At 58.6% G+C, this 24,684-nt stretch overlaps 1 protein-coding gene across 1 annotated transcript; it reads left to right on the top strand.

Moving 5' to 3' along the window:
* The first annotated feature begins 11,142 nt into the window (after positions 1 to 11,142).
* On the top strand, positions 11,143 to 24,684 carry CCDC88B (coiled-coil domain containing 88B). Its single transcript, XM_054570630.1, has 27 exons — positions 11,143 to 11,202; positions 11,476 to 11,618; positions 11,769 to 11,880; positions 11,962 to 12,031; positions 12,116 to 12,174; positions 12,263 to 12,346; positions 12,426 to 12,569; positions 12,785 to 12,930; positions 13,075 to 13,156; positions 13,306 to 13,464; positions 14,042 to 14,188; positions 14,328 to 14,436; positions 14,629 to 14,765; positions 14,848 to 15,969; positions 18,929 to 19,056; positions 19,135 to 19,252; positions 19,945 to 20,040; positions 20,120 to 20,260; positions 20,811 to 21,067; positions 21,300 to 21,443; positions 21,629 to 21,815; positions 21,946 to 22,091; positions 22,373 to 22,471; positions 22,650 to 22,816; positions 23,357 to 23,563; positions 23,720 to 23,788; positions 24,629 to 24,684. Exons 1-27 carry the CDS (start codon positions 11,143 to 11,145, stop codon positions 24,682 to 24,684), a joined length of 4,389 nt encoding a protein of 1,462 aa, XP_054426605.1.

Below are 24,684 nucleotides of genomic sequence, written 5' to 3'. Positions count from 1 at the left end.
CCATCAGTTCTCTCCCACAACCTGCTGCCCCTCAGGTCCTGGGCTGGGGCAAGGCAGGGGGCTGACCCCTCCATCACAGTGGTTATAGCGCCATCTTCGACTTGATGGCAGAAAGGCCTTTTTTCCTTGGATACCATCTCTCTTAATACTCCTGTCATACAAATGAGGAAACTGAGGCATAGCGTTTCCCCTGTGGTCACCTGTGTGCACGCCAGTGTGTGGTCTTGAACTCCAGGCAGAGAGAGCGTCTGAGTTGGCGGCTGGTGCCTTCTCCCTCGCAGCAAACCTGTGCCACGCCGCTCACCCCGGCACTGCTCACTCTCAGGGCGCGCCCAGCCTCCATCACTGCCACTCAGCCACCTCTGCTCCCTCTGTTCCTGGCCTCTTACCTGGGCTGGCCGAGGTCCAGTGAGGCCTCTGACAGGACGTGTCCCCTCCAGAGTCCAGTTGCCACTTTAGGCCAGGGGGAGGGGGCTTCCAGGGCTCCCTTTGGACAGCGTGATGGTTGTCGGCGTGGGTGGAGATGGGGCCTTGGCCTGGGTGCGCCCGCTGCTGGCCGCAGGGTTCAGCTTGCTGGGCGGCGGAGAGTGTCCTGTGAGCAGCTATCACGTGGCAAGAGAAGGTGGCAGAGTTCCTGGTGAGCAGGCCAGGTTCTAGACCTATAGATGAGCGGAAACCAGGCCGTGGTAGCGTGGACCGGTGGGTCCTGGAAGCCTGGGGCTGCGCCTGGCAGGGCGGTGGGCATGACCTTCCTGGGCCGTTCCTGGCCGAAGGGCCAGCGTTCAAACCAGTTAACCAGTCTACCCACTCACCCTGAGAGAGCCACCCAACACGCCCCCAGATAAAACTTACCGCCTGTCCTGACCTGCCCACGACCACAGTCACCCCAGCCCATAAAGTCAAGGGTTTTACTCAGTGGCCGCGGCTCTGGGCCTTTTCTGAGTCGAGTCCCTTTGAAGTGCTGCTGAGAGCCATGCCTTTTCTCCTAGAAAAGGCATGTTTGCACACGTGTGTGCGCATGTGCACACGAGGTGTCTGCATGCTCTTTAACAGTTTCAAGGAACCCCTGAAGTCCTTCCAGAAAGTCCAGGTGAGCCCTCAGACCCTGTCTGGAAGCCCCATGGTAGCGCAGGGCCAGCGGCTCTGGCCTGAGACCACCAGACCGGGAATCCTGACCTGTTACCGAGAAACTGGGGATCTTGGGCAGGTGATTTATTAGAGTTTCCCCTCACCCCACCTCCCTCATCTTTAAAGTGGAAAAAATCCAACCCATCTCATAGGGATGTTTTGGGGAACAAATAAGGTGATTTATGTAAAGTATTTGGCACAGTGCCTGACCCACAGTAAATGCCCAATAAATGGTTATAGAAAGAAAAAAAGAACCACTGCTTCCCACCATGCAGCATACATGTGGGTACGGAAAGAGGTAGGAGTGTGGAGAGAGGTCAAAGCCAGTCCTGCACCGGGACTTCTGTGATGCGCCTCTCTGGGCCTTGGTTTCCTCATCAGTGTAATGGGGCTAGTGACTCTCTTTTTTTTTAATCCTCACCTGAGGACAGTTTTTTCATTGCTTTTAGAGGGAGGAAGGGAAGGAAGAAAGGAGGGAGGGAGAGAGAGAGAAACATAGATGTGAGAGAGAAACATCGATTAGTTGCCTTCTTGTATGTACCCTGGGTATGATACGCCCTGAACAGGGATCAAACCTGCAGCCTGGATATGTGCCCTGAACAGGATACAAACCTACGAACTTTTGGTCTATGAGAAGATGCTACAACCACTGAGCTACACTGATCAGGGCCCTCTCTTTTTAAAAAATCTTCACCTGAGGATATGTTTGTTGATTTTTAAAGAGAAGAAGAGGGATGGGGAAGAGAGAAACATCATGAGAAATACCTATCGGTTGCCTCCTGTATGCACCATGACTGGGGATCGAACCCGCAGCCTAGGTATGTGCCTCGACCAGGAACTGAACCTGCAATGTTTGGTGCATGGGATGATGCCCCAACAGACTGAGCCACTGGGCCAGGGAAACTCTCTTATTGTCTATCATACCTAGGCCCCAGGGATTCTTCATGTTATCTGGTGCCTGAAGTCTCACCTAAGGAGCTGGAAAGATGTGTCCGGGAGAAGCTTTGCCAGACTCTGGGGAATCAAACCTGAGCTTCTGAGAGCTAGAGCCAGTTGGAGGGTCCCAGCATGCCTGGCCTAGACTAGGCCAGGCATGCAGCCACGCAGCTGCCGTGATCCGAAGCACTGGGGCTGCTGGCCCCAAGAGAACGCACTCTGCTGGTGGAGTTTGGGGTCCAAACACACTGGCACCCAGGAGTGACAGCAGAGAGAGAGAATATGTGTGGGGGGCACACACGTGTGTTTGTATAACAACCTCTGGAAAAGAGAGGGTCAAGTTCTCTCTTGAATGGACAAGTTCTTGATATTAATGGGTGTGCCGAGCAATTGCCCCGCTGTTTGTATTTGCATCCATTCTCCTGCTTGAGCGGGGAATCCTAGGTTTCTATTACCACAGGTAAGATGCCTTGCTCAGGATGGGCCACACAGAAAACACTCCACACATGCTTCGGGAAGGAGGAAAGAAGTGAAGGAAAGTAGTGAGAGAGAGAGAGAGCTAGCCTTTCCCCAGCTTCTGGGATATTGTTCCCATTATTTCAACATAAAACATGTGTCTAACTAAATCAGGGGTCTTATTACCGTGGGAGAAAGGCCGTGCGTGAATGTGCCACTTCCCTGCTGCTCCCGTCAGCTTTGACAGGGGCACGTCCTAACTGTTTCAGATCCCTGCGACGCCTCAAATCCCCAGTGACCCCTCTCCAAGCCTCTGTCCCTGCAACCTTGGTCTCCAAAGTCACCCCAATTCTTTAGTCTGTGGGTCCCCCAAGCTTCTGCCACTTGAGTATCTCCCTGATCATGTCCGCCACCCTGGGTGCCCCTCCCTTTTCCTATCCCGGCCAAAATAGCTCTAACCTTCAAGGCCCCGGGTCAGTCCTATTTGCTGAAGATGACAGGCTGTTCCCTGTCTCTTCCCTGAACTAGTCCATGTGGGCCACACCCTCAGCTTCATTAAAGATGGAGTTGTTTTGACATATAATTCACACATCAGAAAATTCATGTTTTAAAAGTGTACAATTCAGTGGTTTTTAGTCTATTCATCAAGTTGTGCAACCCTGACCACTACAAAGATAGATTTATAATCTCAGTGATTTCTCCCAGGATGAAGCTGCTTATCTCTCCTGAGCACTGTGTGCACATCCTCCTGTAGTTATGAAAGGTACAGTCAGAGCTTCGGGGCTTCCGCTCGCCCCCCCCACCCCCGCCCAGTACCCCTACAGCCACATCGGGTGTCTTGCACCCAGCGACCGTTTGCTGAGGGTCATCTCCGCACCAGGCACTGGATTTGGCTGGGCCTCAGGGACACAGTGGGGGACACGCCAGGCAGGGGTTCTGCTGGCACCAGCGCGGGGCCAACCCCGGCTTGTGTTCTAATGGCGGTAGCACCGCACAGCTGTGGCTGCCCGCTCGTTGTGCCGCTCACAGACACCGGCTTGCCCTCCGCACTGGGGAGCTGTGAAAGGAGGCGCCCACCAGGGAGTCGGGAGTGTTACAGAAGAAGGACCCTGCCCGCACCCCCACAGCCCGTGGGGTAAGGAGGGAGGGAATGATTTCTAGTCATGACTGAAAAAGGAATAGGCGATAGCCAGGTAAGCAGGAGGGGGCTCCAGGCAGCAGGAACAGCCTGTGCTAAGTCCGAAGCGTGAGCATGATGACAGAAGTCCGGACTGAGCAGACCAGGTGAAGGCAGGCATGGAATTTTGTCCACAAGCCGCAGCTCAATTGGGTTCTCTTGGTGGACATCTGGGTGTGCCCAGTTTGAGGGGCGGCTTCAGACACATTTCTGTTTGTGTTTCTCTTGGACTTCTCCCTGAGGGCGTGCTCCCAAATGCCAGTGTGCTGGGTCACAGGGCTGGGGCTGTTTATTGGCCTCGGGAAACCCTGAAGCCGTTCTGAGGGCCGCCAGCAATGGGCGTGTCAGCATCTCTCCCCATGGTCTGCCCACCTGAGTTCCACCTTCTGGATTTTAAAAAAATGTTTAAAAGATTTTATTTATTTATTTAGAGAGAGGGGAAGGGAGGAAGAAAGAGAGGGAGAGAAACATCAATGTGTGGTTGCCTCTTAGGTGCCCCCAACTGGGGACCCTGGCCAGCAACCCAGGCATGTATCCTGACTAGGAATAGAACCGGCAACCCTTTGGTTCACAGGCCGGCACTCAGTCCACTGAATCACACCAGCCAGAGCGCACCTTCTGGATTTTATTTATTTATTTGTTTATTTTAAAATTTTATTTATTGATGGGGTAGGCGGGGCAGGGAAGAGTGAGGGGGGGCGGGATTGGTACAACTGTAACAAAACAGCAATAAAGAAAGAAGTAAATGTAAACAAATTAAAATAAACCAAAATGTTGTTATTGATTTGAGAGAGAGAGAGAGAGAGAGAGACATGGATTTGCTGTCCCACTGACTTGTGCATTCATGAGTTGCTTCTCGCATGTGTCCCGCCCAGAGATGAAACCTGCAACCTTGGCTTCTTGGGGCAACGCTCTAACCACATGAGCTACCCGGCCAGGGCCTGGAGTTACTTCACTAGTTTAATGGATATTTTAATGGTGCCTGGGAAGCTGCCTTTCAGGTGTGTCTTTAATTATGAGGGAGGCTGGCGACCCCAGGTCCTGGTGCCAAGTCTCTTCTTTCTTGTTGACTGGGCTGGCGCCAGCCTTGCTCTCCTGCCAGATGGCAGCAAGGCAGCCGGAGCAGAGATGCTGCAGCCCTCAGGGCCTGAGGCCTTGGGCGTGCCCCCAGGTCCCTTTAAACGTCACTTCCCTTGTCTCTGAATTAGGAACTCATTTGTTTAAAGTTGTTAATTTGGCTGCCTTTTGTATTGGTGGTTCCAAGTCTCCCTGGCTGTTTGGCCTCAAGCAAGTGACTTAACCTCTCTGGGTGTCAATTTCTTCATCATAAAAGGGGGATGATAATAACAGTACCTGCATTTTATGGCTGTGGAGGGGGTGAAATGATTAATACTGTGCAGAACAGAGTGGGCAGGGGTGAGAAGTCAGCACACGTGGGCGCTCTCGCAGTTTCTGGGGCTCGGCACTGCGTTTACGCTGGGACCGCTGCCATGGACCACTCCACGACGTGCTTGCCTTCCTGGAGCTTCCACTGCAGTGGGGAGCCAGGGACGATGCAGAGCAGAGTAAGCCTGCACTGAGTGAACTCAAAAAGAGTTTGGAGGCTTTGGCTAGAAATAAATAGTAAAGATTTGTTCAAGGGTCTTAGGGTTTGCGAACGGGAAACACAACGAGGTAATACCGAGAGTATTTGAAGAGGGAGAAGCTGAGGGTTCCAGTAAAAAGCACATTCTTGAGAAGAACCAGTCCTGCATTCTTAATCTCTGGATTGGTCTGAGGCGTGATCCTCTGGATGACCAGTGGTCTGGATACTGGACGGCAGGTGGTCAGGTTAGTTCAGGGCGGAACCAGAGGGTTATCTGGAGGTTTGATGTATATTCAGGTATTGGCACAGGACTGGAAATTTCAAGTTTAAGTTCTTAGATTAGTTAAAGCAAGAACAGAACTGTTTCCTCTTACCTCCACCAAATTGACTTTAGTAATTTAGCAGTCTGACTCTAGTGACTCCCTTTTATTTCTTCACTCTATTCCTCATTTCTTCCTTTTGGTCAGGATCTTTCTCTTGGAAAACATCTTAGATCAAACAAAACATTTTAAAGTCCCTCAACGCCAAGGCGGCAGTGCCTTCCCTGGGTCTGTCACATTCCCTGGAGGGGAGTCATGGGCCAGAGGTGGGCTTGCCATCTCTGAGTCTTAGAACCAGCTTGATACTTGTGCCAATTTTCAGGTTGAAGCATTAGGAAAGGACCCATTAAGACAGTATTATTCTAACAGGTTTTAGAAACCAGTCTCAGTCTTGAGACTAAATCATTTCAGTTAGACAATGGCTTCTTGTTTCCGGAGGCAAAGGCCCTACAGTGCAATCAGGTATTTAATAAGAGACATCTCTAGGGAAACAAAAGAAAAACAATAGTTAATTTTTAAAAAGATTTTATTTATTTATTTTTAGAGAGAGGGGGAGGGAGGGAGAGAGAGGGGGAGAGAAACATTGATGCAAGAGAGAAACATCGATCGGTTGCCTCTCGCACACCCCCAACCGGGGACCTGGCCCGAAACCCAGGCACATGCCCTGACCAGGAATGGAACTGGCGACTTCTCAGTTTGCAGGACGATGCCCAGCCCACTGAGCCACACCAGCCAGGGCAATAGTTAATAATTAGAGTTAAGCAATAGGTAACTATAACTTAACTATAATCCTAGTGTCTGAGTTCCGTAGGCTGCCAGTCGAGAAGACGTCTGGATGTCCGGCTCGAGGTGCCTTCAGACGGGTGGAGTCAGGCAGGGACAGCTGGGCAGGTCCTCCTGGTTTGCAGCGTGAACGTCTCGGTGACCTCTCCGCAGCCCGCATGAAGATCGTCCATATGTGAACTTTTGTGGTGATCCTTCCGAGGTTGATATTGAAGGTCCTGGTGAGAGGCCGGAGCTTCATTTGAAGTACAGGGAGGACCCCTGGGCAGTTTAAGGAGGGAAGGGTCATGAGCCAGTTAATATTTTCAAATGACTCCTTGGGGACTGGGCGGAGGCTGCCGAGGGAGGGCCGCTGGTACCAGTGTCCCAGGTTTTTGGTAAGGGGCTCAGGGTGAGGCAGGGCAGGTACCCCCCAGAAATGTGGGGGTGTCCTGGGGAGAGCAGGAAGGGAGAGGTGGCCAATGTCGGGCAGTGGGGGCTGGGATCTTTTCAGTTGCTAGGAACCAGGCCTTGCAGGCTGCACCCTGAGTCCCGGGCACCTGGCCTGGCGCTGGGCACTTGGCCCTGGGCCCCGCCCTTCGTGGCGTTGGCTTCCCACTGGGCAGCTCATTTGAGCCACTCTGCCAGGCATTTTTGCTCTTGTCCTACTTTGGCTCCACTATTTGCACCCCCAGACGGTGGGTGGGAAAGCCCATCAGGTTTCAGACACTTGGGTGGGGAGGAGAGAGTCCCCCAGGCTCAACAGGGGAGGTCCAGGAGCCCAGAAGGCCCTGGAGGCTGTTTTTGTTTTGAGTTCTTGATCCGGACCCTGAACCATCTGGTTCAGGAGCCGGGCCCCCAGCCTGCTGGCGGTGCCAGGCGAGGCTCTGGGCCTGCCGATGGGGAGAAAAGGCCACTGCTTGACTCAGCGTTGGTTGGTCCGGGCTCTGGCTGGACCTGGCCACTGCCTGCCCTGGCCTCCCCTGGCCTCCCCCGGCCCTACAGTCCTCCTGCTCTGGCCTTGGGGTCGGGCCAGGGCTCTCCAGAGAACTCAAAACCAGAAGGGAACTGGAAGATAGAGTCCTTCCCATCCCCAAGCCGTGCAGATGGGTCCCCAAGGGAGGATATGGCGGGGAGACAGCAGCAGCTGACTACGTTGTGCATTTGTCTACTGTCCTTCTCTGCATCTCCCCCACCTCTTGGGTCACCACGCCATCAGCAGCGGGCACTGAGCTCCCTCAGAAACGGCCAGAAAGAGTGATCTGTGAAGCACAGTTACTATGGCGCTGTAGTAATAGCAAAAGGTGCAAATACGTAAAATTTTGACAGTGTAAATGATGATGGGATAGCAGCGTGAGAGAATACCACGCAGCCATTAAAAAGGCCAAGGCCAGTGATCCTGTGCAGAAATGAGGCAGATTGCAAAATATATTGCAAAGCAAGGAGGTGCACAGCTGTGGGTGTGGGCGCAACCCCCTGTTGCAGATGAACGTGGGCGGTTGCATCTCAGAAGGACCCAGGGAGTGCTAAGGCGGGGTATGGGGGCCTGGGGGTGGGAGAAATGATGGGAAGACTTGATTTTTTCCCCTATACCCCTATATACTCTTGACATTTTTGATCATGTACCTGAAAATTTCTTCAAAGGAAAAATTTATCCCAAGGAAAGGGAACGCCGCCAGCCTCTGATGAACATCCCTCAGCAGCCAGTCCCAGGATCCCTGTGTCTGGGGCCGAGGGAGCCCTGCCGCAGCCTCCACTCCACCCCGTCCCCCAGCCTGCCCCTGCCTGACTCAGCTGAACCCAGGCAGAGAACCGGACAGAGGTGCATCCAGGCATGACTGGGGTGAAGGATGTGAGAGCAATTGCGACACGGCCCCTGCCTCTGAGGCTCAGGGATGTGGCCGGGCCCTTGCGGCCAGGAGGTGAGGCCCCGTCGTCACACCGGCTAACCCCAGCAGGCGCCCCAGCCGGCTTCCTGGGCTGGAATCCACGGGCGATGCACGCAGAAGTAAAATTCACGGGAGGGTCGAATTGGCATGGACTCTGATAGTAAAGATAGCCCTGGCCGGGTAGCTCAGTTGGTTGGAATGTTGTCCTGATGCGCCAGGGTTGTGGCTTCCATCCCTAATCAGGGCACATGCGGGAGTCAACCAATGAATGCATGAATGGGAGGAGCAAGAAATCCACGTTTCTCTCTCTCCCTCCCTCTCTCTCTCTAAAAGTCAGTAAAAAAAAAAAAAAAAAAAAAAAGGACAGCCCTGGCTGGTGTGGCTCAGCGTATTGAGTGCTGGCCAGCGAACCAAAGGGTCGCCTGTTCGATTCCCACTCAGGGCACATGCCTGGGTTTTAGGCCAGGTCCCCAGTGGGATGTATCTCTTGCACATCCATGATTCTCTCCCTCTCTCATTCCTTCCCTTCCCCTCTCTCTAAAAATAAATAAATAAATAAAAAATTAAAGGAAATATAATAAACACTGCAGGGACCATTTAATGCATTCATGAGCCAGACAGCAACTTGTGGATGCCTCATAACAATTCTCAGGGAGGATTATCCTCATTTTGGATGCATCTCAGGAGGGTTAAAAAACTCCTGCTAACGATGCTGCGTGGCTTCTCATTGCCGGGGCAGACCTAGCTCACCTGGATCCGGAGCAACTTTGTGCTCTGGCTCCGCTGCCTTCTTTCAGTTTGTTCTACTATTAAGTAGAGTATTAGTTAGATGCCTTTGAGCAATGTAGTAACCTCTCTGAGTTTCAGTTTCCTTCTCTGTACACTGGAGATAATCCATAGTCCTTACTTCATAAACTTGTCCAGAGCAAATAAGTTAATAAGCATAAGGTACTTGTAACCATGACTAGCTCATGGTAAGCCTGTGTGCGTCACAGCTGTTCTTCTGACCCCATATTTTATCAAATCTAAGATGTCATCGATTGTAAAAGATGCCACTAAGGAAAAAAGAACGGTGCCAGTTAACTGTGTCCCAAGGCTCTTTTATCGCTAGAATCTTTATTTTATACTTCCCAGAGGAGCTCTTTTTGATTTAGACATAGATTCTCATCATACTCATATAGAATTCTGATGCACACATAAAAAGGAAAACAGAAGCAAAATAAATTGTTGTCGGTGTTCAGAAAACTCCTTCATGTTTAGAGTCTGACCGAGGTGCAATATCCCTGTGTTTCCCAGCCATCTCCTCCTGTGAGTCATCAAGAGTGCTGGAGCCCTGGCTGGGGTGGTTCAATGGACTGAGCGCTGGCCTGCGGACTGAAAGGTTGCTCGTTCGATTCCCAGTTGGAGCACGTGCCTGGGTTGTGGGCCAGGTCCCTGGTAGGGAGCGTGCGAGAGGCAACTTAACTGATTAATGTATCTCTCAACATCGATGTTTCTTTCTCTCTCTCTTTCTCTCTCCTTTCCCCTTTCTCTAAAAATAAATAAATATATTTTTAAAAAAGTGTTGGAGACCAGCACCCCTTCCAACAATCCTTCATGAGACAAGAGTACAACTGTTGGCAACCACTTGGGTTGGCTCTTAAATCAGCTCGGCAATGGACTTCTGCTTTCAAAGTGTTACGGACAAGCCAGATAGTGATTCTACCATGGAACCTGACTTCAGAGATTTAAATATGAGAGATGAAGAGTCCTGGAATAGACAAAACAACTAATAATTTTTAAACTTTATGTTGGCCATACTTTCAGCTGCCACAGGGCTCTCACACCCTCTGTTCCTGCTGCCTGAAATGCCCTTCCTCGCTCCCCACTTTGCCAGGTTAACCCAGTCATCCCTGATCTCAGCTCTGTTGTCTTTACTTTTTTATAAAAATTATTTTAATTCATTAGTTTATTTTTATTTTTCTCAGCTCCATGTTGAGCCCCCTCCGGATGCCCTTCCTGAGGCCAAATCCCTTCCCCATCTGCGCACCTAGCATCGCTGCAACGTTACACTTTGAGTGTGTGTGTGATTTTGGGGTAGCTCTCTCCGCAGTGTACTGTTCATCCCATTGGGGCAGGGACCGTGTGGCTTATTATTATGTCCCCGTACCCAGCACTGTGTCCTGCACGGAGTCGGCGAATGAAAGAATGAGTCCCCATAATGAGCAGCGGGGGAATGGGGTGATCCTGGCGTGTTTGTCTGAGACAAATGCTGCTGGTCTCTGCATTGAACTGCTCCCCTCAAAGACCAAAAGGGAAACTGAGGCTTGTGAGGTCATTTGTCCTTGGTCTCGATGTCCTGTCTCGGTCCAGTGTGCACAGAATGTGGGGGTGAGGTTCAAAGGGGGGCTTGCTGGGGGACGTGGCTTTGCAGGTGGGGCAACAGCTTGGGTAATTTGGAGACACATTAAGGCTACGGGGAGCCAGCAAACGAGAAGATGCTGGTGTGGGCACCCAGGCTCACCCTGGAATGCTGGAAGCCTTCTCGGAAGCCCTGCAAGGGAAAGGCCGAGGGCCACCCTCTCTCGGGTTTCAGGTTGGGAAACAGAGGCCCAGAGAGGCGGAGAACTCACCTGCCGTTGTCCGTCAAGCCTGGAGAGCTGTGGGCCTTCCTCCTGGGGACCCCCACCTTCTCATTAGTCTCAGTCTCTGCCAGGGATGCTGGGACCATGCAACGTGGCAAAGTGGGGGCAGAGGCAGGACTCTGGGGGCGCACAGGCCAGCCGGCACCCGGAAGGAGGAAGTTGTACACGGTCTCTGTGGCGAGGCCCGGGATCCCCCACCCGGGGACTTCCTCTTCCTCTCAGGTCAGGTAGAGCTGCCGCAGCGGGACCAACACCCTGACCTGTCATGGATGGGGGCAAAGGGCCCAGACTCAGAGACTTCCTGAGTGGGAGCCTGGCCACCTGGGTGAGGCAGCTGGTGGAAGAGGGCTGGGGGGGGGAAGCGAGCAGTAGGGAGGGGCTGGTGTTGGGGTGAGCAGGGTTGAGGTCTGAGGGGGGTGGACTCAGATGTGGGGCTGACGTCCAGGCAGCTGTGAGGCAGGGAAAGGGGTCCAGAGACATTCAGGGACTTGGTGAGGAGGGGGCTGTGTGGGCTCGGGGGCAGGTCCAAGGGGCTCAGGGTTCACTCTACTAATAGGGGCTTCCCTGGGGCCACCTGACCTGTCTCTGCTTCCCCTAGGCCCTGGGACTGGCTGGGCTGGTGGGAGAGGCGGAGGAACCAGAGGGGGAAGAGGAGGAGGAAGGAGAGGGACCCCTTTGTGCGGAGAAGAGGTTCTTGCATCTCAGCGATGGGGCCCTGCTCCTCCGGGTGCTGGGCATCATGTAAGGGGCTCCAGGAGCCAATTTAGGGGCCTGGGGGGAGGGGCCTGGGACAGGCTGATGGATGGAGCCTGAGCGCTGAGGGCAGAACCCGGTGGAGGGGAGGTGGGTCCTTGATTACCCCATCCAACCAACTGCCCCCCGGGCCCACAGTGCCCCTAGTTCCCGAGGGGGTCCTCGGATGACCAGGGGCCCTGATGACCCCCCAGCCTGGCGGGTGCGGAACCTGAACCACCTGTGGGGACGACTGAGGGACTTCTACCAGGTGAGGGTCTGGGAGGGGGAGGCTGAGCCTGGGAGCCCCCTTCAGGAAGGCCCATCTCATCTGCTGCCTCTGTGCCCCCAGGAGGAGCTGCAGCTGCTGATCCTGTCCCCAGCCCCAGACCTCCAGACTTTGGGGTTTGACCCCTTCTCAGGTACGCTCTCCCCCACCCCCGACCCCCATTCCTACGTCTACTCCTCTCCCGACCTGTTAACTCCTTGTGGCTTGTGCCCTGCAGAGGAGGCAGTGGAGGAGCTGGAAGGCATCCTTCGCCTGTTGCTGGGGGCGTCGGTGCAGGTGAGCGGAAGAGGGGAGGAAGGGGTCCAGCTCCGGCTGCAGTGCTGGGAGGCTCCCGTGTCAGCCTCTCCCACATGTCCCCCCGCAGTGTGAGCATCGGGAGCTCTTCATCCGGCACATCCAGGGCCTCAGCTTGGAGGTCCAGAGTGAGCTGGCTGCTGCCATCCAGGAGGTATGGCTGTGGACAGGCGCCACCTGGGGACACCCTGCCCCCAACTTCTCAGGCTGATCTGCTCTCCCTACCCATCCAGGTGACCCAGCCTGGGGCGGGCGTGGTGCTGGCGCTGGCTGGGCCGGAGCCTGGAGAGCTGGTACCTTCAGAGCTGGAGTCGCTGTCCCGGAACCTGATGGGGACGCTACTGAGACTGGCACGGGAGCGTGATGTGGGAGCCCAGGTAGGGGCACAGGGGCTTCGAGGGCCAGGCGGAGGAACAGGAGGACTCCGAGGACCCAGATGTGTGGAGGAGGTGGGGTGGAGGCCCAGGGCTGGGGTTGGGGTTGAGGGTCTTGGGCCAGCTGCCAGTGCCAGATTCACCTTGTGGCAGGTGGGGGCCGCTGTGGGGGGCATAAGAAGGGTTGCTTCTGACCCCTGACCCTCGGTCTTCCATAGCGGCTGGCCGAACTGCTGCTGGAGCGACAGCCAGCCCCCTTGTCGCCCAAGGCCCCTACTGGGACTCCCCTGGAGGGCCCCTCGAACCACTTGGCCCTGCAGCTGGCCAACACCAAGGCCCAGCTGCGGCGCCTGCGCCAGGAGCTGTGAGTGCAGCCTGCTAAGAAGGGGATGGGGGAGAGGGCAGATGAGGCCTGGAGGGGGAGCCCAACCCTAGTTTTCAGGGATCAGGCCTGGGAAGGGCTGGGAACTGCTGGTCCCCAGAGCCCTCCAGTGTTTCTTTCCTCCAGGGAGGAGAAGGCTGAGCTGCTGCTGGACTCCCAAGAGGAGGTGCAGGGCTTAGAGACCGAAATTCGAAGGCTCCGCCAGGAGGTGTGTTCAGATGCTCCCACTACCGCCACACTTCCTGACCTTCTCCCCACACCTCCTGCATCCCATTGCCTACCTCTACCCTGGCTCCTTCCCGTCCCCAACCCCTGTGGCCACGACTGGCCGTCCCAGCTCTGCACCATCTGGCCCAGGCCCACACGCTGTCGGGACAGGCCAAGAGGGCCGAGTTGTACCGCGAGGAGGCAGAGGCGCTGCGGGAGCGGGCGGGCCGCCTGCCTCGGCTGCAGGAGGAGCTACGACGCTGTCGTGAGAGGCTGCAGGCCGCCGAAGCCTGCAAGGGCCAGTTGGAGGTGAGTTCGGGGGCAGTGCTGCTGCAGGGTGGGGCTTGTGGAGGGGCGGGGTCAGGGTTGGGGTCGGGGACAGCATGCGGAGCGGTGGACCAGGAGAGAAGCAAATTTGGTCCTGGAGAAGAGAGAGCCAGGCCTCACTGAGGGAGCAGTTGAGGCTAGGAGAAATGGGTGAGGTGGGCCTGGGGCAAGGCCTTCCGGAGGATGGGGCAGACGGAGGGGAGAAAGGAGGGCGTTTGTAGGTAAGGATCTGCCCCAGGGAGGAGGACGGGGCCAAGTGTAGGGGTGATGGTATCTGGAGAGAGTCGCTGGCAGTGGGGACTAATAGGGCCTAGAAGGGTGCGACCTGGAAGGCAGTCTTTGGGGAGAAGGGGCGGGGCCTGCATAGAAGAAGGGCGGGGCCAGGTGTTAGGGAAGCGGTGCTGGGAGAGAGCCTGCAGAAGACTGGACAGGTGGAGGGGAGAGATAGAGCCTAGAGAGCCCCAGGGGTGTGGGGTCTGGTGGGGATGGGGAGGCAGGATCTGCGGCCCTGGAGTGTTGGGGGCCACAGCGCTGGCTGTCTGCGCCCCCTTCCCCGCAGGAGGAGCGGACACTCTCTGGGACTCTGGAGGCCGCGAAGGCCCTGCTGGAGGAGCAGCTGGAGGCCGCGCAAGAGCGTTGTGCTCGGCTGCATGAGACCCAGAGGGAGAACCTGCTTCTGAGGACCCGGTTGGGTGAGGCTCATGCGGTGAGCTTGCCAGAGTGACCCCAGTGGTCCCCTAATGATCCTTGTGACGCCTACTCCTAGTGTTCTCTAGTGACCCTCTAGTCCACACTCTGGTCTTGGTGGGGAAGGCTTGTCTGACCCTGCCCTCTCCCCCTCCCAGGAGCTGGACTCTTTGCGGCATCAGGTGGACCAGCTGGCAGAGGAGAATGTGGAGCTGGAGCTGGAGCTTCAGCGGAGCCTGGAGCCACCGTTGGGCTCTCCTGGGGAGGGTGGGTGGTGCCCCAGTGGAGGGGCTGGGACTGGGGGAGAGCCTGTGTTTTCCTGCAGCTGGGGGAGGGATGGCTTCTGACTTCATCCCCTGCCCCCAGGTCTCTGGGGGCGTGGGCGTGGAGGTGAGGAGCAGGGCAGTGTGGCAGGACTAGGGGTGGGCAGGGGCCCTGACCTCCTCTCACATGCCCCAGCACCCCTGCCGGGAGCGGCCCCCTCGATACACGATGAAGTGAGGGAGGCAGAGGCTGGACGTCTGCGGACCCTGGAGCGAGAGAATCAGGAGCTCCGAGCCCTGCTACAGGTGTTGCAGGGGCAGCCAGCTGGCCAGGTGAGTCCCCTTCCCTAGCCATCCTAGCAGGTCCTTCCTGGTGGCCTCCGCTGGCTTGACCATCCCTCCCATGTACCCTCAGCCCCCCCTGCTGGAGGAGCAGAGCCAGAGGGAAGACTCCAGGGTGCCAGAGCTGGCTGTGGCTCAGCAGACGCGCCTGGCCTCCGGCCACGGCCCCCAGGGCCTGGTTGGCCAAGCAGGGGATGAAGAGCCCCCGATCGCGGACCTGGCTTCCCCAGCGTCAGGCTCAGCCCTCAAGGGGTTAGCTGAGTGTCCCCAGACGTCTGATTCAGACACTCAAGGGACGGAGATGCCCCTTCAGACGGCTGCCACGGCCCCCCAGACCTCAGGCTTGATGTCCCAGGAGCCAGGCCCTGCTGGAGAGACACAGGGGTCCCTGGAGAAGTCTGACTGTGGAACCCCATTCCAGACCTCTGCCTCTGTGGCCCCACCTCAGGGTCCAGAGATCAAAATTCAAGCCCAGCTGTTGTTGCAAGGAGAGACAGAGGAGTCAGTGCCCAAGGACCAGGGGCTAAGACAGGAGGCTGCCGAGAGCAAGGCCGGCCCCCATGTGCAGCTAGGGGAGCCAGAGTCCTCAGGCCAGAGGCTGGACCTACCCAAGGAGCAAACAGAGGCCGGAGAGCAGGACCAGAGGCTGGAGGGGATGATGACCAGGGACCCAGCCCAGAAGCCGGAAATGGCTCCTGCCACCCAGGCCTCGGAGGGACCAATCCCGGGGGAGATCCTGATCTGTGGCGGCCCAGAGCAGGAGGCCCTCAGAGAGGAGGTGGCTCGGCTCAGGAGGGAGGCTGAGGCCCTTCGAGCTGAGCTGGAGATCCAGGCTCGGAGGCTGGAGGCCCGAGGCAAGGAGGCTGCCTGCCTCTCCGAGGAGCTGGCTCAGGCTCGGAGGGCAGAGGCCGAGGCCCACCGGGAGGCAGAGGCCCAGGCCCAGGAGCAGGTCCGGCTGCGGGAGGCCGTGGAGGCCGCCGGACGGGAGCTGGAGGCTGCGTCGCGGGAGCGGGAGGCACTGGCAGAGGCCCTGGCGGCAGCAGGCCGAGAGCGGAGGCAGTGGGAGCGCGAGGCGCCCAGGCTGCGGGCCCGGGCTGAGGCCGCGGAGGAGCGGCTGCAAGTGCTGGAGAGCGAGGGCCGTCGGTGCCTAGAGGAGACCGAGAGGGAGCGCCGGGAGAGGCAGGCCCTCAAAGAGGTATGTGGTTGCTCTCGTTGGTTCGTTTGGGGTCAGGAAATGGGTTATTAATTCCAGCAGCCATCGAGTGCCCAGCATCGATTTGGGACTGGAGATAAAAAGGCAAAATCCATTCCCGCCTTCCCAAGGCACTTCCGGCCTGTGGGACGCATGTGCCCCACCACGGGTGGGGTGGCTTTGGCGGGGATAAGAGTGTGGCAGGGAGCCAGAGTGCCTGGGTGCAAATCCTGCTTCTCTGACGCCGCGGCCACCTGCCTGCGCCCTAGTGCCTCCTTCTGTAAAATGGAGGCACTTTTCACAGCTGCCCTGGCGGGGCTTCCGGGAGACCAAAGGAGACAGTGGGGAAGAGCCTAGTTCAGGCTGGTGAGACAGTTATGAAGAGCAGCCTGCAGGAGAGGGCGCTGATGCCAGGGTTGGGGCAAGGAGGCCTTGGGGAGGATTCTGAGGAATGGTCAAGGTTTCACGAGATGGGGAAGGACGTTTCACCCCAAGGGAACAGCCAGTGCAAAGACTTGAAGGCACTAAAGATTTCAGGGGCTCTAGGAGCTAACTGGGGCAGGGGTCGGAGAGCTGTGTCGGGCCAGCTTTTCAGGCGTTTGTACTCCCTCCCCAGGCAGGGAGAGCCACCCGGGGGTGTGGCAGATCTGTGTGAGTCTGGGCTTGAGGAGGCCACCTTGGTGTGCAGGGGTCTGGGGCCATTAGGAGGCGGTGCCTGTGGTCCAGGTAGCAGGTGAGGCTGGCTTGAAGGGGACAGAAGACGGAAGCGAGAGAAAGCCTGGAAACCCCTTTATTCTTTCACTTGGGCATGTTTGCGGGCGTCTCCTTGACACCAGGCCCTGTACCAGGCAGCCAGCGTGCCCGTACTCGGGGAAGTGCTCGCAGTCTGGGGTGGGGACATGACTGTGCAGGGAGCCGTGGGGGTTCCCCAAGCCCAGTGGCCTCAGGCCGGGGCATGTCAGGGAAGCTTTCCTGGAGAAGGGAAGAGAATGGCAGTGAGTAAGGAGGAGGCGCAGGCTGAGTTTGCCGGGGGGGAGTGTAGGGGTGGAGTGTGAGGTGGGGAGCGGAGGGAGGTGAGAAGTCATTTAGCAGGGTTCCTATTGGGCAGGGCCTCATCTTCCTTCCAAGTGAAGAAAGAGTTGTAGCTTTTTTCATGAGGACAGTGGGAGCCACGGGAGCAGAGCAGACAGGGCGTGTGCTGAAAGGCCCCTCGGGGGACTCGGGGCGGACAGTGAGGCATCGGGAAGGGGGTTCGGGCTGCGGGAACCAGTGCTGTAGGGAGGCCTTGCCTCGGACAGGAATTGAGTCTTCCACCTGACAGTTCCCAGCTTCATCCCTGTTGTACTGACGAGGATACTGAGGTTCAGAAAGGAGGAGTAATTGGCTCTGAGACCCCTTCCGATGGAGCAGAGCAGGGAACACATGCTTGGGCTGACTTGGGGTTGGGCACTGTGCGCAACAGGCCTGGGGAATGTCAGGACTGGGAGGTGTGGGTAAGAGGGTAAAGCTGAGAGGCTGTCCCTGGGGTCCACTCGGTAAGATGTGACCGACCTGGGTTATAGCCCGCGTCCCCTGCTTACCAACTGTGTGGGTCGGGGCGAGTTACCTAACCTCTCTGAGTCTCGGTTTACTCACCTGTGAAACTGGAATAAAAGCTACCTGCCTCACGGATGCTGTGAGATGATGGACGTGGAGCGCTTGGGGCAGCCGTGGAGAGGGAATGTGAGCAGGCAGGCAGTGAACGCGAGGGTGGGGCTCGCTGGCTGGAAGAGCCAGCTCTGAGGACCGAGGGTGGAAGAGGCTGAGGACAAGGTGGGGAATTTTGTGATAATTCCTAGTCAGAGTACTTCCTGGTATTAACAGGCTGTGGTTCAAGAGCGGGTGACCAGCCCGTGGGCGGGGGTGGGGGGGGCGGTGGTCAGGGAACCAGGGGCTGAGCAGGTTGTCCACATGGGCCTCCTGAGCTGGGTGGAGGGCAGGAGGTGAAATGGAGGGGGTACTGAGGGCTGTGGCCTGGGCCTGGAGGACGGCTGGGCAGGAGTCTGGGCTGAGGTTCAGGTCTCCTCCATTGCACTATGATTCTCACCCTCAGCCTTTGGCTGCCAGCAGCAGGGCATCATGGGACTTGTAGTTTTTCAGTGGGAGGCACTGGACAAGGGTGCCCGGAAGTGCATCGATCCTGGTGGGGGCGGGGGGGGGGTCTGAGGTGGTGGTGGGGTGTTGCTAAGCCAGGAATATCAGAGCAAAAGCTGTAGCCTTGGTTCGCAGAGGCAGGATTTGGCGGGCTGCTTGGCCAGAGGGAGCCCCTCCCTGCGGTTTCATCCTGCCAGGGCCCCCACGCCTCGGAGTGGTTTGGCCTACCTCCCTCTGGGCCCACAGCTCCGAATGGGCCTCCTGCCCCATTCTGCAATGGTGTGGCCCAACTGCCAGAGGTCCGCTGGCCCCAGCATCTCTGTCCCCCCCCCCGCCCGCCCCCGCCAGCCCCTACTGTGGTTAGGCCTGGTCTTCACCAAGTTCCTGTCTTCTCTGGCCACCCCCTGCGGCTGAGGGTGCGCTCCAGACCTGCTTCCGCTGGGTCCCTTCCCTTCGCATGGCTCGTGTGGCCTCAGCACGCAGGGCACGTCCAGCTGTCGCTGGGCACATCAGAAACCATGGGCTCAGAGAGGTGAAGGTGCCCAGCAAGTGTCTCCGCCTCCTGGCCCAGGAGCCTCCCTCCCACCCTGGCAGGCTCATGACCCTCAGCTCTTTCAGACCCACTCTGCAAGGCGACCGGGCTTTGCTTACATTTTACAGATCGGGGAGTAGAGGCCCAGAGGCTTAACATGTTTGTCTGGGGTGATAGAGCAAGGGCAGAAAGCCTGGTCTCCTGATTCTCAGGCCTCTGTGTCTGTCCCCTTTGCCCCTCCTGGGTGAAGGTGGCGGTCCGTCCTTGTGGCCCTGAGCCTGCTCTGTGTGCCCTCAGGAGCTAGAGAAGGCCGTGGTGCGGGGCCAGGAGCTGGGGGCCCGCTTGGAGCGGCTGCAGGGCGAGCTGAAGCAGGCGACTCTGGAGCGCCAGGAGTTTCTGCGGGAACAAGAGTTGCAGCACCAGAGGTGGGGGCGTTGTCTGGGGGGCAGAGAAGGCCAGGTGGAGGTGTGAGGCAGGGTGGATGCCAAGGCTTCTCCTGGCAGGTACGAGGGCCTGGAACAGCGACTGAAAACGGAGCTGCAGGCGGTGGCTGCCAGCAAGGAAGAAGCGCTGATGGAGCTCAAGAAGAGGGCCCTACAGCTGGAAGAAGAGCTGCTCCAGGTGAGCTTCGGCCCTGGGCGCTGGGCGCCTCGTCCCACCCCTCCTCCGCGCTGCTTGCAGGAGGGCAAGGCTGCACGGGCCCCCTTCAGTCGTCCAGTGGCCCTTCTGGTCCTGCCACTCGATTCTTGGCCAGCTGCTGCTTGCCCTGTGCCCCGCTCCGGGGCCTGTTGGAAGGAGCACTGTGCTGAGTCAAGCTGACTCTGCAAGGCTGGGTGGCCTTCTGGTGGCCTTGTTTCCCCATTCCTCAACAAGCAGAGCCTGGTGGCTTTGCTGTGAGGTGACTACTGTTATCTTTCTTTCTTACTCGCCCCCTGCCCCCCACTTTCTAGTGAGCTTAATTACTGTCGTCGTCATAAGTCGGTTGTTATTCCTGACATCCTTGCGGTACGTGGGCTCAGTGCTCAGCGCTGTGGTGTGGTGGGGCCCATACTGGGCCACCGCATGTGTGGTGTTGGTCAGAGAAAGCGATGTTGAAAGCGGGGCCCAGAGGAAGAGCAGGACGTGCAGGAGAAGCAGCGGGGCAAGGCCTCTGCTGCAGAACTGCGAGAAGGGGAGCGGGGCAGGATGGAGAGTGACGGCGCGGCGGGAACCCGGAGTGCGGGGTTGCAGGGTGAGGGGCGCTGGTCAGGCCCCTGTGCCATCCCCAAGCACTGCCCATCCCCTGCGTGACCTTTCAGGGCTTCTCCTTGCAGCTGCGCCAGGGCCCCGTGGGGCAGGGGCCTGAGGAACACGCGGAACCCAGGATCATGGAGGCCCAGAGCGGGCGGCTCATTGAGGTTGAGCGTAGTGTGAGTGGCAGACCGTGGTGGGCACGGGGCTGGGGGCGCAGTGGCCTGGCTGCTGCTAACTGCCCTCCCCACTGAGCAGAATGCAACGCTGGTGGCCGAGAAGGCAGCTCTGCAGGGGCAACTGCAGCTCCTGGAGGGGCAGTTGGGAAGCCTGCAAGGGCGTGCCCAGGAGCTGCTGCTGCAGAGTCAGCGGGCCCAGGAGTACAGCGGTCGCCTGCAGGTGGGTGGCGGCTGGGTGCCGTCCCCCGTCCCATCCCTGCGCACTTACTGCTGTTCCCTGCCCCCTTTGTGCCGTTTCCTGACCTTTTTCCCTGCCTCAGCTCCCAGCCAGCTGCCCCTCCCTGTTCCCTGGTCACCTGTATCCCCTGACGCCAGCCACCTCGTTGTGCGTCGCTCCTTCCTACCCCAGCCCATTTCCACGCACAGTTCTACCTGCCTCCAGCCCCCACAGCTGTGCCTCTGTTGTTCGGTCTCCGGTCCTCTCCTCCACAGCCAGCCATTGGTCCGACCGCACCCCAGCCCCTTCTGTCCCATCTCTGCCTCATGCCTTTTGCACTCCCTTCCATGGCCTGGCGCCGGCCATGACATCTCTGCCCTCTCCTTGCCCATTAACCTCTGCTTCTGGCTCCCTGCTGCCCCCACCCCAGCCCACTGCCTCCTCCACAGCTTTCTCTCCTTGTCCTCTGCCTGGCCCCTCTGCCCTGCCTTTCTTACCCCCTTTCGGGCCTGGGGTTCCACCCCCGCAGTCCCTGCTGCCTCCTCTGCCCTAGGCTGAGAAGTCTGTGCTGGAGACGCAGGGCCGGGAGCTGCACAGGAAGCTGGGTGTGCTGGAGGAGGAGGTGCGGGTGGCGCGGCAGTCCCAGGAGGAAACCCGCAGGCAGCAGCAGGCCCTGCTGCGGGACCACGAGGCCCTGGCCCAGCTGCAGCGGCGGCAGGAGGCCGAGCTGGAGGGTCTGCTGGCCCGGCACCGAGACCTCAAGACCAACATGCGGGCATTGGAGCTTGCCCACCGGGAGCTGCAGGGCAGGTGAGTCCTCTCATACGCCCAGCTCCTCCCTCCCTGAGGGAAACACCACCACCAAGAACCCCACTGCGGTGCCCCCCTTGGCAGTGGGGAGCACCTAGCGCAACATGCTGCCCTGTGGCTTTGCCGGGGGCCTACACTTAGGAGACGGCAGACCCGCATGTTTGGACAGTCCAGCCACCTGCTTGTCCTGACCCCAGGCCCCTGCAGCCCTCTCAGCCCTTGTCCATCCCAGGCACGAGCAGCTGCAGGCCCAGAGGGCCAATGTGGAGGCGCAGGAGCTGGCCCTGCTGGCAGAACGCGAACGCCTGATGCAGGACGGGCATCGGCAGCGGGGCCTCGAGGAGGAGCTGCGGAGGCTGCAGAGCGAGCATGACAGGTACCGGTGCAGCCTGTCTCCTCTCGGCTGGCTCTTAGCATTTCCCTCCGTGACGTGGGCTGGTGGGGAGCAGTCACCGTCCCTGTGGGGTCCTGCTTTGCCTCTCTCTAGCACACCCCCTCTGGGCTTCTGGAGGAGCCTGGGGGCCAAGTCTCCTCAGAGAGCAGCTCTTTTTCCTGCCACAGGGCTCAGAAGCTGCTGGCAGAGGTGTCCCGGGAGCGGGGCGAGCTGCAGGGTGAACGCGGGGAGCTGCGGAGCCGGCTGGCACGGCTGGAGCTGGAGCGGGCGCAGCTGGAGATGCAGAGCCAGCAGCTGCGAGAGTCCAACCAGCAGCTGGACCTGAGCGCCTGCCGCCTGACCACACAGTGTGAGGTATGGTGGGGGGCGGGCGGTGGCCGGAGTCGGGTCGGAGGGCGCTGGAGGGTGGGGACGGGAGGGCATGGAAAACAGCCACTCTGAGCCCCTTTAAACCCCTACCTATCCTGCTGCCTGTCCCCAACAGCTGTTGACAGAGCTGCGGAGCGCTCAGGAAGAGGAGAACCGGCAGCTGCTGGCCGAGGTGCAGGCCCTGAGCAGGGAGAACCGGGAGCTCCTGGAGCGCAGCCTGGAGAGCCGGGACCACCTGCACCGAGAGCAGCGCGAGTACCTGTGAGCAGGCTGCGGGGGCAGCAGGCTGCGGGGAGCCGGTCCCAGAGACCCCTTTGGTTGTTCAGGGGGTGATGCCTGGAAGGTCCTGAGGAAAAGGTGGGGGCTGACCCCCGGGAGCTTGGGGCAGTGGCAGCTTATCGCCCCATACAGGAGTGTGTCCATGCGCTAACTAGTGGCAGGGCCATACCTGCCAGAACCTGAGTCTCATTCCAGTCCGGGCCTCGTGGGGCCTTGTGGGGCCTCATGCTGCCCCCTTGCTCCCATTCTCCCCATCCCCGCAGGGACCAGCTCAACGCCCTGCGCCGTGAGAAGCAGAAGCTGGTGGAGAAGATCATGGACCAGTACCGCGTGCTGGAGCCTGGGCCCCTGCCCCGGACCAAGTGAGCGGCTCCTTCACCCCCAGGCCGGGGTCCTCCCAGCCGAGACCCTGTCTCCCCTCTGACCCCGGCCCAGCTCAGGTCCAAGCCCAGCGAGGGCTTGCCTGGCCTTCGCGTCCCCAACATGACCCTGTTGTCTTCCTCTATGGCCTCACTCCCTCTTGTGCCCTCTTGCCCCCAGGAAGGGCAGCTGGCTGGCAGACAAGGTGAAGAGGCTGATGCGGCCCCGGCGGGAGGGGGGCCTCCATGGGGGGCCACGCCTGTGGGCCGATGGGGCTGGCAGCACCGAGAGCCTGGGGGGCCCCCCAGAGGTGGAGCTCTCCGAGGGCAGGGAGGCAGATGGGACAGGTGGGTCTGGCAGGGGACCGGGATGGTCCCTACCCCATGTCCTTTCTCCCCACCCTGGCTCCTGCCCACGCCTCTGGCCTTTTCCTTCCTGTGTGCCTTGTACATGTGCTGCATGACCTTCCCTGCTGACCCCCCTCCTCCCCAGATGGGTCCAGTGGTGCTTTGCTCTCTGTCCCTGCTGCTTCCTTCTCATCTGGCACCTCCTTCCTGCCTGCACCACCACCCACCCAGGTCTATGCATTCGCAGTGGTGCCTGGGACCTCAGAGCGGCAGGGAACTTTAGTGAGAGGTCATTTATTCCAGTCAGCAGACGAGGAAACTGAGACCCAGGGAGGGGCGGCGCCTTGCCCGAGGTCACAGAGTGCGTTAGGGTCAGCGCCAGCGCAGGGGCAGCCTCCTGCCGCCACCCTCCCTCACGCAGACCCGCTCCCTCCTCTGCAGCCTCCCCTCCCCGCCCCTGTGCAGCTTTTCCGCTGCCCCTCCACTCTGCCCGCCCCTCCCTGCGCTGCTCTGATGCCCCCACGCCCGCGCCTCTTGCAGGGTCCCCTTCACCGGCCCCCATGCGCCGGGCCCAAAGCTCCGTCTGCCTGCGGGATGAGACTCTGGCAGGTGCGCAGCGGCGGAAACTCAGCTCCCGGTTCCCAGTGGGGCGAAGCTCTGAGTCGTTCAGCCCCGGGGACACCCCCCGGCAGCGATTCCGACAGCGCCGCCCGGGCCCCCTGGGGTCACTCAGCTCCCTTGGCAAAGGTGAGGGACAAGGGTCCCTGCCTTCCTGAGCCCCTATCTGTCTCCCTGTGGACCCACTGGCTCCCTGGAGAAGCAGGGTTCCCTGTGTCTCCCCACAAGCCCTGCCCGCCTCTGTCCTGGCCCCTGTGGCCCAGTGGCTGCCTTGTGTCCCCTCAGGCCCTGGAGTGGGATGGGATGGCTCCGTCGAGACTCTGGAGGAACACGAAGCAGACGCTGGCAGAGAGGGTGAGTGGGATGTGTGCCCTGCACGTGGCTCTGGCCGTGCTCATTCATCCAGACACTCGTTTGACAATGAGCCTTTACCAAGTGCCAGGCGATGTGCGAGCAGGGGGACCAGTGGGGAACGTTCTGGTGTGGGAGGCAGACAGTAAACAATGTGCGTAAAATAATAATTACCTACAACCGCCCAAGAGAAATAAGATGTGAGCTACATGTATAATTTAAAATTTTTTAGGAGCCTCATCAGAAAAAGTAAAAAGAGACAGGTAAAATTAATTTTAATAACATATTTTATTTAACTCAGTAAGCCTTAATCATTACCACTTCACCAGGCAGTCCGTGTGAAAAATCAGTAACGAGATATTTTCTATTGTTTTCTCATGCTAAGTCTTTCAAGTCCAGGGGTATTTTATACTCAAGCACGTTGCGGCCCAGGCCGGTCGCATCTTACGTGCTTGGTCTGTATCGGGCAGCTGAGCCCTTGAAAACTTGGAGGTGGTGATGTCCTGGGGAAAAAAGGAGAGCGGGGTGAGGTCAGAAGCACTGGGCAGGTGGGTTGCAGTTTTAATTAGGGTGCTCAGGGGAGGTGACATTGGAGCAAGGACTGGGAGGTGAGAGTTTGCGGTGCTGACGTATCTGGGGACCGGCACTCCAGGCAGAGTGCAGAGCGGAGGCAAAGGCCTGGCATTTAGGAGGCCTGGCCCATGGCCGGTGCGGCTGGGGTGAGATGGGGTGAGATGGGTTGAGAGCTGAGAAGTTAGAGGGGCGGAGGGTGGGCCTTATGGGCCAAGGCCACTGCGGGGAGTCCCCCGAGGGAGCGGGCCTGAGCTGAGCCTTTCCCTCCAGGCCTCGAGGTGCAGGAACCGGAGAAAAAACCTCTCGCCCCTTCCCTCAGCCAGTGA

Source organism: Pteronotus mesoamericanus, unplaced genomic scaffold (assembly GCF_021234165.1).
Source record: "Pteronotus mesoamericanus isolate MK-2021 breed Mesoamerican mustached bat unplaced genomic scaffold, CSHL_Meso_final contig_214, whole genome shotgun sequence".
Taxonomy (NCBI): domain Eukaryota; kingdom Metazoa; phylum Chordata; class Mammalia; order Chiroptera; family Mormoopidae; genus Pteronotus; species Pteronotus mesoamericanus.
This window is presented reverse-complemented; position numbering and strand designations above follow the sequence as displayed.